General features: G+C 43.0%; 1 protein-coding gene across 1 annotated transcript in view; it reads right to left on the bottom strand.

Annotated features, from left to right (window-relative positions):
* The window catches only part of ADAMTSL3 (ADAMTS like 3), a 398,680-nt gene extending 381,806 nt beyond the window's left edge, over nucleotides 1–16,874 (bottom strand). The window contains exons 1-2 of the mRNA XM_066592680.1: nucleotides 16,628–16,874; nucleotides 5,756–5,850 (exon numbers count right to left, since the gene is read on the bottom strand). Coding sequence (XP_066448777.1) covers nucleotides 5,756–5,845 — 90 coding nt within the window. The 5' untranslated portion in view covers nucleotides 5,846–5,850; nucleotides 16,628–16,874. The remainder of the gene's footprint in view (nucleotides 1–5,755; nucleotides 5,851–16,627) is intronic.
* Nucleotides 16,875–17,628: the final 754 nt, after the last annotated feature.

Genomic DNA, 17,628 nt, shown 5'->3' with positions numbered 1-17,628 from the left:
AGTTTGTGCGCCCGGACTCTTCCCTTCTCCTCTCCTCCTGCGGAACCAAGGAGGAGAGCTCAGGAAAGGAAGATCCCAGATGCACATAGTGATGTCAGTGTGTGCATCCCGCAGCAACGCCAGTAAGTGATTACCAGCCGGGGGGCCGCAGCACCGCAGCTGGTAATCAACTTCATGTTGACCCAGTGTCCTGAAAGCGGGACAAATGGCTGTCCTGCCTGGGACCCTGGGGAAAGTGGAACTGTCCCGTCTAAATTGAGATGTCTGGTCACCTTAGCTATAGAAATAAAGACGGGCTATATGTTTATGAGACAACTGGCTTAAGAAATGACAAATTCAGACGCAGACTGAAATGTGAACAAGTTCATCTTATTTACAGTATTAAACAAAGCTCCTTGAAGCACAAATTGCACACAGAAAAGGGCTGACAAAAGTACAGTAAAAACGTATTCTCCACTGTGAGGGTTAAAGAGCTATTTGTGAAGATTAGACTGGAAGCAGGTGCATGTGGGCAATTTATGGCTTGGAGTGGTATAAAGATGGTTTCATCACTGCATTTCTGTTTAACTCTGTATGCCCTCTCATTAGCCTCTCCTCTTCAGTTTCATAACGCCTGCAATTTCAATTTATGACTTCATATCTGGATTGTGTTCTGAGCAATACAGCAGGCAGGTTATCCTGGGGCTCCAATGAGCTCAACTCTCCAACCAACCAGAAAAGTCTGCCTCTCTACCAGCGTTCAAAGAAAATTATGTCAGAAGGGGATGCTGAGACTCAGACAGTCAACAATCGACGGGGAAGAGAACCGACTCCAGAAAAGTCAAAACAAAGTTCCCCAGAGACTGATCAAAATATGCTTTTTGATTCATAAACTGGTCTGCCTTTCCTTTCAATTCCGTAGTGTACGAGTTTTCTTTGACAGCAGGACCTCTATGATAAGTGTGTGAATAAGTATTTATCAGAAAGGAGATCTGAAGAATTGTTCACTATCAGTGATAACAATGTCCTGAGAATGTTTAAAGACAATCTGTCTCCAGTGCTGACACGTCTGTTTTATTGCCTGCATTCCCCATGAAAGAGCAGTTCTGGTATATCTCTTCTTACAACTCTGTGCTGTTCCTAAAAATCTATAAATTGACAAATAGTTGTTAAAATTCTCCAAAGGGGTGTGTCCGTATACAGTCTGATGCTGACAGCACTGATTGGACAGTATTGGACTGGGACACCTGCAAGTAGTTACACCCACTTGTCAATTTATTCACACATTTCCAGGAAGAATAAGAGGCCAATACACACTGCTCTAAGACATGCTTTGGAACTGAAACTTCATGGGGAATTTAACTACTTGCTAAAAGTCAGGAGGGTAGAAAGGTCCTCTTTAACAAAAATCCAGTTAAGGTGTGACCACTTAAATTTAGTTTAAAATAATTTGATTAACCCTTTCCCATCCAATTTGTATCCTGGTTTTCCTAGGGGGGCTTACTCTTTTGCTGCCATTATACCACGGCGCTATATGCTGGCTAAAGCCACTACTGCATGAGGTGACGCGTTGGATAGGCTCCGAAAGCAGAGAGGCTGGCAATATACAGTAAGGGAACCCCGACGGATGTCTTCCAACATTGGATCTGTACAGCCTTAAATCATATTGTCTTCAGAGGTCAGACAGTGGATTGGAAAGGGTTAATAAGGAAACCGTAACAGATGCAGAATTATGCTGCCTAGTCGTCTTACTTTGTTGCCGGCAGGACAAAATCAATTCAGAACAGAGCTTAAGACCCGAGTAATCTGAGAGACAGTGATGCGCTACCTAAACACCCCATTGAAAAGACTATAAGTGAGATTAGGTTTAGCAGTTGTCAGGCAGCGGTATTCTCCATCTACCATGGCAGGAGGAAGGGGAGGCTAAAACGTTCTCAGCCCAACCCCCTTTCTGAAATGTATGCAAAATGTTGTCATTTTTGCTATGTTGTGTGTTTTATCATAGGCTCACTGTACGTGACAATTTTCCAGATAACCGCATTTTTTCTTTTTTTCCCCACATCATTAAAAGAAGCATGGCAGAGAAAAATGTGGAATTCTCTGAACTGCAAGGCACCATGAAGTTCCTGTTCATGCAGAATAAAACACCAAAGGAAATTCATGAGTGCCTGATGGAAACATTGGATGACCAGTGCCCGTCATACTCAACTGTGACGAAAAGGTGTGCCAACTTTCAGCAAGGTGATTTTTCCATAAAAATCTGGGAAACCCATTACAGTATCAACACCTGAAATTGTTGTATGTGTTCATGACATGGTTTTGGAAGATAAATGAATCTAATGGAAAACAATAGCTGAGACACTGCAGATATCCAAGGAACGTGTTTGAAGTATAATTAATGAACAATTGGATATACACAAGCTTTCAGCTAAGTGGGTGCCAAAATGTTTGAATGGTAAGCAGAAGCGCACATGAGTGAGCACTTCCAAGGTGATTTTGTAGCACTTTGAGGAATGCAGTGCTAATGCTTTGGAAAGACTGGTGACTGTTGATGAAACTTGGTTACTCCACTACAATCCTGAGAGCAAAGAGTATTCACAGCCGCGGCACTCTTAATCTCAACAGGCCAAAAAAATTCAAGATACAGAAGTCAGCAGGAAAGGTCATGGCCAACAGTTTTTTGGGGGCAGGTATTTTATTAATAGTTTATCTTCAAAAGCGCTGAACCATCAATGCAGAATACTACTGTACTTGCTGGTTAAATTAATGGCCACACTTAAGAAAAAAGATGTGGAAAGCTGCAAAAAGGTGTGCTCCTTCACAATTGATCTTTTGAAGGATTTGGGCAAATCAATGCATAGACCCCACTCGCCAGATCTTGCTCTATCAGACTATTATGTATTTCTAAACCTAAGAAAAACCCTGAAGGGATGCACATTTTTGAATGACTCACAGGTGATAGCAGCAACAGAGCAGTTTTTCAGTGACCAAATATTCGAGTTCTGTTTGCAAGGGTTAAAGAAACTTCCGAAATGATGTAACAAGTGTGTTGAACACCAGTGGAAATATGCTGAATAGCATTAAAGTTTCATACCCCTAGCTCATTCCTTTCTTGGTTGGGTTGAGAACTTTTCAGTCTCCCCAGCAGACCTGGCTTTTAAATCAGATTGTTCTAAAAATACATTTAGGTACAAAATCTTTTTAAAGTAAGGATCACACTTTTTCCAAAAATTGTACAGCTATTTCTACGATTGGAAAGCACATGTATTGCTCCAATGTGTCCCAAATAAAGAATACATCTTTGCAAAAAGTCTTTATAAAAAAAAAATCCTATTATTTGGTATATTTCCTCTTATGCAGTTCCCTATGTAGCTACTGTTGTATCTTGTCTACACCGGAAGTAGGGGTGGAAACATGGGTTGGCTGGGTACAGTAGTAGGGAAGGGCCAGGCTGACAGCTGTACACGCCCCTCCGGCATGTACGCTTTTCGCCAGACTGCAATCTGCAATCCTAGCGGCTGTTTCACAGCTGGAGGCTGCGGCATGCCTTGTCAGCTCCGGCTGACCCTGTAACTGTCCCCCCGTTTGTCACCAACTTTTACAGCTGCTGGCTGCGGCATATTATCTGTGCTCCTGCCGACCTGTTACTCTCCTGCCAGCAGGGTGCCATCTCCACTCACCAGCTGCCTCTCACATTTGTGGAGGTCTCCCATGCCATCCTCCGTCCTCGCTGAAGCTTCCCCTCCTCTCACATGCTCCCATACAGTCTTCCCTCTGCCATGCTGTCCTTTGTCCCCGCTGAAGGTGGCCCCCGCCCTCACATGGTCCCACACCTCCAATACACTGATGTTCAGGGCCCTGCTACGCTGCCTCCTTGCCGCTGCCGCCGCCAATGCAGTCAATGTGCCCATTCTCCCTTTCTCTGTGCGACTGTTGCTGACAGGGGACTGCTGTCACTCTCCTCCCCACTGTCACAGGTGGCCGACCAGCAGCAGCAGTAGCGGCCATAGCTTCTCGGCTTCAGATGAGGCAGGGGGTACAGCTCAGGAGGGCACGCCTGCGGCAGCCAATCGGGTGCTGGGGGGGTGTCTTTTAACTGAGGACTGCCAAACCTTGTCTCCACTCCTTATTCTGGTGGAGACATAATGCACCAGTACCCTCTATGTATCCGTGGTTACATACTACAAACAAAGCCTGTGGGTAGTCAGATCCTGCAGCCAGGTATTAACCCCCTTCTTCCCGCCCCCTTTTCTACTGTCTGTATGCTAGTAACTAAGAGAAGTAGAGAGAAGTGAGTACTGTAACATTTTCTTTAGCTACATCAGTAGTGCAATTCTCACGTCCAACACTACCGCCAAATGTGAACATGCTGTTATAGGGACAATTTGTTGCAATACAGTTTGCTTTGAAGATATCACATCTTGATCTAAGCCATGAAACTGTTAGTATTCGGTATATCATAAAAGCAGACTGAGACTGGCATTTTCTTTACAAGCAAGAGTTGGCATTTAGTTCTGACATGTTCAAGGAGGGGCACTCTTGGAGTCCAGACAAAGCTCACCAAAGGATTTTATTGCGATAACAGTAACTGCCTCAGTAGTCTTGATATGAAACATTTTCGACTTGGAAAGTGAACAGATGCCAAGCATAAAATTAGCTTTGTCTGTAAATGCAGCTGCCTAGTCTTAGTGTGGGCAGAGGCTGTTCATTCTGCCGTTGCTCCAACTGAGGGACAGCAGTGAAATTGCCGCAGAACAATATGGCACGGAACTGTGTGGACTGGCTCATGAAGCATATCTTCTATGGAAGATTAGATGGCAAGAACTTGAAGACTAACATCTGATCTGTCACCTAAACACACAACAGGAATATACCGTATATATATTTCAGGCTAAATCAAGCTTAAAAATGGTTTCCAATAGGCAACAAGTCGACTATAGCATTTTGCTTGGTTTGGAGTCATTATCAAGATTAGATTATATAGAATTGCATTTTTTCAACATGTTACTTTTAACCCTTTCCAATTCAATTTCTATCCTAGTTTTCCTAGGGGGCATACTCTTTTTCTGCTGTTATACAATGGCGCTATATGCTGGCTAAAGCCAGTGCTGCATGAGGTGACACATTGGATAGGCTCCGACAGCAGAGAGGCTGGCAATATACAGTAAGAGAACCCTGATGGATGTCTTCCAACATCGGAGCTGTACAGCCTTAAATCATAGTGTCTTCAGAGGTCAGACAGTGGATTGGAAAGGGTTAAGACAAACTTAAAGATAATTTGTCAGCTACTTTGAGCCCTATAAGCTAAGCTTTTGGGCTCAAAAGTAGCTGACATGTTGAGTTTGGGGATGTAAGTGTTATACTTACCTTGCCCGTCATTCCCCCACTTACTGCTCCCAAACCCACTGCTGTATATAGTTGCATGCTATGCAGTCCCCTCATTCTATGCATGCGACTAAGTAGTCCATTGGAAGTGTTCAGCGACAAGTTCGACTGCTGACAGCGAGGGAACAGCGAGCAAGGTGGACAGCCCCAGACTCAGTGTTTCAGCTACCTTGAGTCATAAGTTTTGCTTATACAGCTCAAAGTAATTGACAGGTTCCCTTTAAATGCATGCAGTATTACAACCATATACAGTGCTGAAGAAGCAAAGGCTTTTGCAATCAAACCAATTTGGGGATTCATAGGCCAATTGTCCCAGTGCTACCGTAAATGACAGCCAGAGAGCCACATGCAGTACCTTCAATGGTGGAGTCATGATATGCTTTGAATTTACCTCAAGTCTTGATGCCGTCAATGACATCATTATCCACAGTGCCAGCAACCGAGGGGCCATCTTCCAAACGTTGTCCCACCTCAACATCATGTAGACTTTAACGGAAAAAACAAAGTGTCAGCCATAAGTACTCATACATGAAAACAAGTTTGCCTTTAAATCTAGCAAATTATTAAGGTATGAAGCATTGACACCTGCTGCAAAGAGTATGATGGACAAAGTCAAGTAAGACACTTCAGTTATTTGTGTTTATTGCAGGGCTTAACACTATACAGCTGCTCACACATATTCAACTAAAATAGATCAATGCATTGGCCCACTGTGGCTTCACTGAAAATAGAGTAGTTACTACTATAGGAAGTCAAATACTGATCATCTGAAAGACTTAGTACATGCCACATAGTACTCAATTCTAAGATCATTTCAGTTATTTTTCTATTATTCAAGGGACAGTCCACCTAAAAAAAGGGTGGTGCAGTATTTTTCAGCTTGACCCGTTGCCCCCTGACAGTATGCTATAACACTCTTAGTACATCACTGGGCATTTCAATGGCACTCTGTCTAGCAGTTGTAGCTAAAAGAAGCAACCTGATCACCTTTAACTGCGATTTGTTGCATTTTTCTACCACAGTTTAAAAACATTTCTGAATTAGGGATTGTTATGTAGTTCTGGTTTTATCATGCACATCTAACTTGGAAGAGTAGAGCACATAATCTACATGCGCTACTACAACACAAGCTACTTCTGAAGTCAGGTAAGCAGGTTAAATAGTTTGGCCGTTTCCACCTGTGCAGCCAAACTAAACATCCTGGTCTACTTTAGCTGATTTCTGCTCTAAGAAGGTACTTCATAGCTATACAGAACACATCCAGAGTTCAGGGGATGGTAATGTGCAGGACCGGATCAGGGACTATGAAGCTCCCTGAGCAACACAATGGTCTGGGGACGGAAGGATTGAAAGACACCATAGCTGAATTGGGGCAGTTAAGGCCCATTTAGACGGGACGAGTGATATTTGTGCAGGAATTGCAATAAGCTTTCAAAAAGTGTACAAATACCTTTCTAAATCATACCACCATAGAGTGCACTAACAATACCACCATATAACAATACCACAATACAACATTTAAATACAGAGCTGTCAACCTGGATGACCCTTGAGCAGCAGGATGTGGCAAAAGTGGAGTGACCTTTCCAAGCGGTGTGGCTTATATAAAAAGACAGGCTAAATACAGTATATTCAGACCTCTTATATTAATATCAAATCCATAGATCCCTAATTTCAGACCCCAGGCTCCCTAAATATTTTCAGTATATTCAAACTCCATGATTAATATCAGACCCAAAATAAATCCTCTAAATATCTTCATACCACAGATCCCCATATATTTAGAACTTAATTCAGCTCCCAGACCAGACCCTCTAGATGTAATCTGACCTCAGACCTGCTATATTACTTTCAGACCCCAGACCACAACCCTAATGTTATTCAGACCCCATATCAGACAAAAAAAATCATAATTAGCTACAATACCAGACTTTATACTTATCATACCTTCCTCACTCTCTGTTCTGTTCTGGACAATGCTACCTTGGGGCCTGATGTCACCCAGCATCAGGATGTAGCTGAGATTTTGAAATCTCATCCACTTGGCAGCTACTATAAAAGCAATTAATATTCCGTAAGACTCTGCAGAATATTCCGGCATGCAGAAAAATCTGCACTAAAATTTGGATTCCTAACGTGCAAATTTTGATGCAGATTGGAAAATGGCTCCATTCTGCCAGTAATTCCACGCCAAAATCTGAATTTAGACATGCAGATTTTATTAGCGGAATATTCCAGAGTGTCTTACAGAATATTCCATTACGTGTGAAAGTACCCTAAGTATACAGGCCATTATTTATTACATTTTTGATTCAGGTTTCCTAGGGGGCTTTCTCTTTCTGCCATTATACAATGGCACCGTCTGCTGGCTAGAGTCAGTACTGCGTAATGTGACATGCTGCAGAGGCCCCTCACAACCGAGTGGCCAGTAGTATACAGTAAAAATACCCTGCCGGACGTCTTCCGACATCGGAAGCTGTACAGCCTTCAATCAGAATGTCTTTAGAGGTCAGACAGTGGATTGGAAAGGGTTAATGTAATACATAATTCCCAATTTTGTATTTTCTTGCTGTTGCAGTGTCAAATGTTAAGCTTCCCTCCTTAGCAGCAGGGTGAAAACTATATATCACAGAGTGACCAGGTGACGGAGGCTTAAATTAGGGTGAACCCTGTAAACCTGGGTAGTAAACATCTCTGCAAATAGCCCACCAAAAGTGCTATACAGAGCCCAACCATAAAGCAACCAAACAACACCATTAATTCACTGCTTAAATAACAGTGCCATATAATGCATGTACAGATGTAGCAATTGTCAACAGAACTGGTGCAGAACGATAACTCAATTTGCAACATTTTAGTAAACTGTAACTGAGTTAGGGTGGTCTCCCACCTGCGCCCGGGTTCTGCTTTCCTGTTCCGTTTGCGGAGTAGGAAAGAGGAGTCCCTGCGGCCGAACGGCTCTGTCTCAGGGCAGAACTGTAAAACGCTCAACGGACCCCATTGACTTTAATGGGGTTCGTTTGATTTTCGCTCAGCTGCCCGACTTTTAGATGGAAGAAAAGCGCTGCATGGAGTGGGTTTTCTTCCAGTATTTCGAGCCTTGTCTGCAAAGGAACTTCCGACTGGCCTTATCATAATATGTTAAATATCAAGTTAACGTTTGCTACATCTGTATAACCAAGTCCCAAATCTGTTGCTCCTGATATGGCAGGGATATATTAGCCACTACTGTCAGTCCTCCTGTGCAGCTGATGCAGGCCGACATTTGCCCCCTTTTGACTCTTCTAGAATCTGGTCCTACTGACATAATTCAGAACTGTAACACTACAAAGGAACATAAACTATACAAAGCAAGCCATAGCACAAAGCTCTACCGTTGAAAGTAGGAGCTGTCTGGTTACATAAACCAGCTCAGACTCAGCATCCTTCCTCCATTAGCTCAATTAGCTAAGTAAATAAAGTAAGGTAATAATGGGCCTATGAAGCTAAGAGGGGAACTACTTTGATGCATCAGAACCCCAAGGTTAAAAATGACTGCAGAGACTAAAGTGTCGATACGTTTAATCACATGTAGAGGAATTGTTCCTGAATAACAGGAAAATCCATCCTGCCAGCGGAGAGCTGATTAATGTCGCACAGAGCACTCTGCTATTCCACCTTCTCAATAACATTCCTCTAGTCTCGAAGTCTAAACGCAGACAGTCTTTTATGTGCACCCCAACTACAGTATTGTGGAAAATGGTCATCAAGTCTTGCAAAGCAGTATAGTCTACAGCGGAGAGGGGAGAAAAAAAAGATAAGTGAGCCGTCTAGACAAATGAAATGAAAACATGAGCTTAGTGGTCACTTTTCATTAAGTAAAACAACTTCTCAAATTGTTATCAAACCCTCTAATCGCTGCCCACAGGAGATCATCTTCAGGGACTGGAACATAATGTGTTTACTGAAGGGATCATATCAGCATGCGGATTAGGAGAGTCAAAATAAATATACATGGCAAATAATGAAAGGTATTCTTTCCAAGTGTGGCTGCTGAGAACTTTAATTTCCCTCTAGGTCTGCAAAACAGCCAAACGTTCTCTTCACCTGTTCCCGTCCACAAACTTAACACTGCTGGGTCGTGTCATGCCGGATATGACCACGCCGGTAATATTCCATGTAAAATTTGTAAGATTATGTAAATTTAAAAGAATTCAGTCTGCATTACTGCTACATAATACATTTCTAGCACAGAAAAAGATTTAACCCTTTCCAATCCCCTGTCTGATGTCTTCCTATATTCTGATTAAAGCTTGTACAGCTCCAAAGTCAGAAGACGTCCGACAGGGTACTCTTACCGTCTATTGCCAGCCACTCCGCTGTCGGAGCCTCTCTGGCGCGCACATACTGGCTTTAGCCAGCAGATGGCACCGTTGTATAACAGCATAAAGAGAAAGCCTTTTAGGCTGACTGTCCATGGGCGTTGCGTTATCCTGCGGCAGATCTACGCCGCAGGAGCTGCCAACCAGGAGCAGGGGAGAGCTGACGGTTCTCCACACTGAGGTTAGGCTCACTGCAGAGAATCATAGAAAATCGCAGCATGCTGCGATTTGCCACCCGCAAGCGGAGAATTGCTATGATTCTCTGCTCGTAGACAGGGGGGCTGGGCTTTCCATTGCAATACTATGGAAAGCATTCACTGCGTTCCCCGCGGCCAGATTATCGCCGCGGGGAACGCAATGAAAATTCGCCCGTGGACAGGCAACCTAAGGAAACCCTGAATCCAAAATTGGATTGGAAAGTGTTAAAGAGGATTCACCTGAGACATGCATAGCATAGTGTCTGATAGCGTGGGGTTCCCACCACTGAAATCCTCATTTATTAGTGCAATATGGGTCCCCTGGCTTCCCAAATATCATACATTTATGGTATATCTTGTGGATATCTCACACAGCCTGCTTTTTACTGCTCCCATTGATTCCAATAGGGCCTGCAGACTAGCGTTTGAACGTAGCATTTCTAACGCTGCAATTTTCGAGCAAAGTCTGCTCTATTTTCATTTGTTTTAGCTCTTGTTATCACCCATCACAGTGATGAGATGCGTTAAGAAAACACTGTAACATGCATTCGAAACCGCAGTGGTTTTTGGATGCAGCATTTTGTGAACGCATGTGCGAGAGCGGCCTCAGGCTGAAAGCGCAGTAACAACGCAGGCAAACGCTCACACAGAGGCAGCGTCTTTACTTTCACCTGTGTGAGAGTGGCTTTAAGAAGGTTCCTTGGGTTCTCAGCTGTCTGCTGCTGGGAGTTATAGTTCCCTATGGTGGTGGAATTGATGTGAGGAACCTAAATATGAATATATTTTAATTACCTAGTAGAAGAGGGGACGCACATTTTTTCGGTAGTAGCTGCTGCCTGAGCTTTGCTTCAGACTGTTTCTGCCTTGGGGTCCTCAGTCTGCTGCTTGCCTTGGACTAGCGACCCTCTCAGCTCTGGGAGGCGGTAATACAAAGCCACTCAGTGCCAGGCTGCAAATAGTAGTTAAAAGCTTCAAGATGTTTGGTGACGGGGGCAGCGTCAAGGTAGGAAGGGAGAGGCCTGGCTGTCATCTCAGCCAATGCATCTATATCAATAAACTATCCAGGTTCTTAGATGTATAGATAGGCAACATACAGCATCTCACTATTCTGTATGTAGTACAGATGAGTATGGGAGCTCACTCCTACTCAGAGCCCACGGGGGAAATCATTTGTTCCCCTGTGGGCAAGTCTGGATCTGTAACTATTTATGAGGGACCTATAAAAGTGCTGAAAAAGCTCCTAAACTGGAATTTATAGGTACTGGATCTCATTTCCATAGAGTTTCTGAGAAGGATGTGCCATCGCACTTTAGGAGTAGATCCCTTTCACTCCATGGTTTTTCTGCACTGTGTTGCCAAATGCACTGGAGGGGAGTCACTGTCAGGGTTGTCCTGATGTGGAGATCTCTATCATTTCCATGTCCTTTTCTATGGAAATGACGTCTAGCACTCCACAACTCTTGTTTGCATGGGTAAGAAATGCATAAAAAGGGCACCACAATAATATATGAACATTATCTGTGTATGTGCCAAGCAAACAAAGGATCACCTGAAGCCCCCAAGATTTGTTTTTAGGGGCAGAAATCTTGAACAGAAAGTTTAAAGTGGTATTCCAGACATTTACTATTGATGACCTATCCTGAGGATAGGTCATCGATACTTGATTGGAGAGTCTGCTGCTCAGGATCGCCACTGATCCTCCAGTCCGCTGTCAGTGCAGCAGAGCCTGCTGTCTGCATTGTGCTCAGAGCCAGAAGTATAGTAGAAAGGCTTTGCTTCCATTAAAATAAATAGAGCAATGCCTTCTAGTACACTTCCGGCTCTGACTGCAATGAGGAGCCAAAGGTGTAACAGAAGGCATCACTCCCATTCATTTCAATGAAATCAAAGCCTTTCAATTACACTTCCGGCTCTGACTGTGTTGTGTACATCAGCCTCCGCTGCACTGACAGCAGACCGGGGGGATCAGCTGATCAGCGAGGATTCCGAGCAGTTGACCCCTGCTGACCAACTATTGGTGACCTTTCCTGAGGATAGTTTATTAATAGTAAGTGCCTGGAAAACTCCTATAAATGGGGGCGATTGATGTATTGATGGCATCATCTGCCATTCTATTTTCTCTCTATTACCAGAATATAGGCACCATAAACGCCAGCTGCAATTTGCCAACGGCTCTGGGCACAGCGGCCTTGATGAAAAAAGTATAGTAGACAGTTGCTGTCTTTCTTGATTGACACCTCCTACTACATCTCGGCAAATACTGTATAGTAAAATAAATACAACGCAATCTCATCATTGTCCTATGAATGGGGGATTTTAGAAGTGAATGTCAAATTAAAAGAAAGCTGGAGTGAAAGTATTGATAACTAGTGCCATACAAACGTGGAAGAGTTGTAATACCAACTGGTTGATCTGCTGCTTTCCTTTTAGTTCTTGTGACTTCTGATGTGCAATTCTCTCTCGGATCCCACAGAAGTGAATGAAATTGTTGCTGTACTGTCTGACACTTGCAATTTCCATTTACTTTTATGGGGTGCAGCTGAGAAACGACAGTGTCAGATTGCTACTTCTCCGGATAGAGAGTTGCACATGCTCAGACCATATATATTGTGAGATTGACTGCATTCCTACAAAGTTTGATGCTACACAAAGTTATCACCCACCTGGAATAATTTATTTATTTTTTCTGTCTTTGTTAGACAATATCTGAGCAGTTTATGAAACAGTGGAGATTTGTAAGCTATAATGAGATGATGTAATAACATATTTAGATCTTAGTATCTTTAGCAGAGAGCAGATTCTAGTGCAAGAGGGGTTACTGTGAGGTTACAAATAACCCTTAAAGCAAAAGTAGGACTATTTAACATGGGTGTGCAATGAGCCACTGCGCCACCTAGTGGAAACCTTTTTTTTTTTTTAAAACGACACCCTAACTGTCATAATAGCAGGGATTTCTGCAATCCTTTCTGGTAAGTCACTGATGGTTAAAAGAAAGCTGGGACTCACACCCATGCCCCGCACAGTTAAACAGCCAGGCATCTTTCCCTCATTTGGGAATTTCCATAGCTCAGAATGACGAAGCACCCACAGATTGCAATGGACTGCTCATATAAGGCCTTAAAGCAACGTCTGTTATAGACACTAAGGGAAGACTGGAGTCAGACGCTGACCTGAGTGCCCGGACCTCTTCATTCCTATTGCTTTACATCCACACCACTAATGTAAATCTCACATATCAGGAAATACTAGTCCTTATGGGAGTACAATGTCCCAGCTAAAGCTTGCAGCATGCTTCTAATCATATTTGTGCACATTTAAATTAGGATTGTGTATCCATTGCTGATACAAGTGTAAGCATTCCTTCAAAGGAATCTCTCACCAGGTTCAATGCTGCTTGTACTAGGGCTACACAAAAATGTAGCATTCCACATATAGACAAAAATGTACATTTTTCCTTGCAAGTCAATGTTAGACTTTCTAAACAAGCCTTCTAACAATGACTGAAGCCAGAAAACCATGCACAGACCGCTGTTTCGGGGGTTTTGCCCCTCCTCAGTGTGCAGTAGGTTTCTGGCTTGGCTGCTGAGAGGCAAGAAGGGAATATTTTCTCCTTAAGGAGAGCCCCTGGAATGTGTGTGAGGAGACAATAGGTGGCACTGTAGAGGTATTGTTCCATCTTCCCTAGTTGCATATTTCCCAGAGGAGCATGGATGGCCTTTTTAAGTCTCTTCACTCACCTTCTAGGTGTCTCCTCACACTCCTTCTAGTTAAGGAGAAAAGATATCCTTCCTGACCCACATCTATAGTCCTCTCACTAGCCAAGCCAGAAACCTACTGCACACTGAGGAGGGACAAAAACCCTGAAACTGCTGTCTGTGTATGGTATTCTGGCTAGGTTTTGAATTCCCAGTCATTGTTATATGGCTTGTCTAAAAGGTCTGACACTGACTTGCAGGAATGTTGCTTTCCAATAGGTGGCGCTGCAGAGGTATTGTTCTATCTTCCCTATTTGCATATTTCCCAGAGGAGCATGGATGGCCTTATAAGTCTCCTCACTTACCTTCTAGGTGCTCTCCTTAAGGAGAAACAATACCTTTCCCTTCCTGACCCTTATCTCTATGTGGAATGCTACATTTTTGTCTATATATGGAACCTCTATTGCCGAATGAAAAAAAGTAATATTTTAAGTGCATCCTATTCCAACAGTCTGAGGTGCAATCGTTCTTCTTAGGAATCCCTAGAGAGTTATACCAATCCAGCAATCAGATCCACCTGCCACATGGTTCATATAAAATTTGGCACATTTTTGGTGCATAGCATCTAATCAAGTTTTAGACCCATTTATGAAACAAATTTACCAAAAAGAATAATTCCCTGTGCCTTGCGTGACAAGTGGGTGTGGCTTAGCAAGAAAAGGTTATGTCTTGAAGGCAACAATTTGTGCCAATATTGCACCAAAATCTTGGCACAAACAACGCCAACCTATAGTTGGCATAAAGTCTGATAATATTGGCTAACGAAGCACCAAATTTATCATCCAGCATCAGCCATTGATGCTGGACTGCCTGATCTAAGTTTACACCGTCTATCTATCTTTTTCACATGCAGAACTTTTCCACATTTTTTCAACAGTTCTGTGCAGATTCTAATGCTGAATGAAAATAGCTTAGTTCTGCCAGCAGTTCCGCAGCAAAATCCACAATAAGACTAGTGGGTTTTGGTGCGGACTTTGCAGCGGCGGATTAAGGTTCCGATTTTTGGTGTGGAATATAGAAAAATTCCACCCATGTGAAAGCTCCCTAAAGGGTTACTTAGGAACGGGTCCACCTAGCCTCAGAATGAAGGATGTATAAATATTCTAGTCATCTTTCCAAGTCAGTCTGGTCCATGAGTTGAGATCTTGGCAACCTGACTGTATGTCCCAGTGTGTGACTGCTTACAGGTGCACATCTATACTGAGACTCTAGGTGTGAGCTGACTGCAAATACTAGTACAGTAATTCATAGAATCGCTGCTTATGCGCCTATAAGCAAATACACTGCTCTATTACATCACAACCTCGCAGATGTCAGCCACTAGCTAAAACCAATGGGGCAAGTGCAATGCAATGTTTATGCACCCTCCATGCTGACATTCAGTAGGGATGATGAAAGCCCCAATAACCCTTTATTGACATTTTTTTTAGGATTCAAGTCTCTGCTATCCCTTCATGGGCATTAGATCTAAAATGATACTGTAGCTGATTTATGCAGGGTAGACTGGGAATGATACAGATATGAAATGTAGAAGCACATTGGGTCATACTGTAGGTATCAAAGTGCTAGTGGTGAGAACATATTGCTAGATTATGAGCCGCTTCTATGGGATGTGCCCAATACATGCTGCTATAGGCCATGGCGAACATAGCACACATGTTGTATCTTAATCATAAACTGAAAATATGTATCTGGAAACTGTAGCTGTCATTATGCCTCGTTGTAACATCATGACACCAATTAATATTAAGCAACCTTCCTGGACAAAAACGGATGGCCGCATCAGCTTCTCTGACTACCTGGTGTACACTGTGTATTAGTATGCATCATTAGTGTAAGACACTACACCTGTCCAGGTGAGCAGCATTACCCAGTAGGAGCAGAACGTAGTGCATACTAGTCAGAGAAGCGGTTTGTCCAGGACCACAGGGTCACTTTAACAATGGCCATGTGTACAAATAGCATATGCACCTATATTGGTATATGTCCCAATGTGTTCACTGTCTATGAGGGTGCATTCACATGGGCAAGTGCAATATCTGTCCAAGAAACATGGACGGATATTGCACTTGCGAACCTGAGATTCTTCCTGCGAGTGCGATGTCCATTGCATCGCTGCACATGCGATTTTCACGCATATGAAAACTTGCATGTTATTCCAATAGTAAAAAATTGAAAATCTCACTCGCTTGAAACTCACATTTACATGCAAGTGCAATGCAATTTATTTCCCCCTCCTATAGGGAATAATGGGCGACTCTTGAACAGAATCGCCCCAAAATTGAAGATGCAGTGATTTTTTTTTGATCTGACACGATCGGTGTGAACAAGAGAAAAGAAACGCTCATGTAAATTAACCCATGGGAATCAATGGGTTATTGTCTCATACAAGTTCCATCCAGATCACAATCGGTTCTGAACTCATGCCGGGAAATCATTCATATGAATACACCCTTATGTCTAATTAAAAATAGCAGCAGACCTTAGCATCTCCAGAATCTTTATTTCTGGCACTGGCTATGACATTTTTTATACATTGCAATGACCTCAATAACTAAAGAATGCAATTGAGAATTCATTGGTCATTACTATATGTCACTCCTGACAGCCAATGACATACACCACAGAGTTATGGCTCATAAACTACTACTTAGAGGGGTTAAACTCTATAAAAGGCAGAGCAGCCCTAGCTCAAGGGCACACTTCTGAACTTTTATAGTAAGGGCTACTGCAAAGAAATGGGCAAGATGATCTGCAAAGCCCTCATGTGGTAACCCTTTCCTATCCAGCAATATGCAATGGGTTAGCATCTTGCACTTGTAGCTTAGAAAGAATTCACCACATAGGGCACAGATCCTCAAGCCAGAATATATATATATATACTAAGTAAATGGATGAATGAGCATGAAGTGACAGATGACATCTCTGTGCCATGTCTATGACATCTCACCTTCCTTAGGGCTGCTTCCCAGGTCTACTTCTATCTTGTGTGCACTCTCTATGCTCCTGCTGGTTGGGGAGTAAGTCCAGACAGTGTCAGCAGCAATGCACTCTTCAGATCTTCATGGTCTTCTGTGAGCTGTGTGGACCTGGCTGGGAGCAGAGGGCACCATTGTGATGAGCAGTTGCCCGCAGCGGGTGACTTGCACACTTCTGGGTACAGCTGGATTCTGCCTCTCTGCTGCACCAGTCAAGCGGTTCGCTGCAAATGCAACAGGTCTGCTGGTGACAGCCAGAGAAGCCGGCACACGTCAACCAGCGCCACCTACTGGGGGTCCTGCTGAAATACAGGGAGGCTCTGCTTTAAGGGTTCCCTATGGAAAAGCAGCTGTGAGCAGACAGACATGCTCCTGTAATACAGTAGCTGAAGCCAAAATAAAAAGGCAGGGTTCCTGGTAGCTCTTAGACTTTAAGAGGCCCAGGGGCAACCTGATCTGAAGGATTTCCATCTCAGCTTCTTTACATTTTTTCCATTTTAAACTCTAGCTGACAGCAGGGACAGCAAAATGAATCACATTTAATACACCCTATATACACTTTTCGGAGCATATACCGCCTAATGAATAAGTCACTTTTGGTACAAAGTACTATAATTGGAACCAAAGCTCACAATTTATCTTACCAAATATATATTTACTTTGAAAGCCTTTATTATTTTTACTCTGCTAATAATAATATGTAGTATATTTTAGCAAACTGTGTGCCAACTTCTCAGAACTTGTAGAAACATTAATTTGCAGTAGGGAGCCTACAGAAATAGTAAAGTGGCAAGTCAAACTGAAGAAATTCTTTGCGAATAAACTATCCCAGGCATTTCACTTTCAAAAGTCATTATCAGGGTCGACCATAATAAAAACAATTAATAATAACATCATATAGGCTCTATTCATATCGGGATCAGAGGCTGGATTCAAAGCCTGCAGCACAGATCCAGCATGTAATGCTGGACAA

The sequence above is a fragment of the Eleutherodactylus coqui genome, chromosome 2 (assembly GCF_035609145.1).
Source record: "Eleutherodactylus coqui strain aEleCoq1 chromosome 2, aEleCoq1.hap1, whole genome shotgun sequence".
Taxonomy (NCBI): Eukaryota; Metazoa; Chordata; class Amphibia; order Anura; family Eleutherodactylidae; genus Eleutherodactylus; species Eleutherodactylus coqui.
The sequence above is the reverse complement of the archived record's forward strand: the minus strand, read 5'-3'. Positions and strand labels throughout refer to the sequence as shown.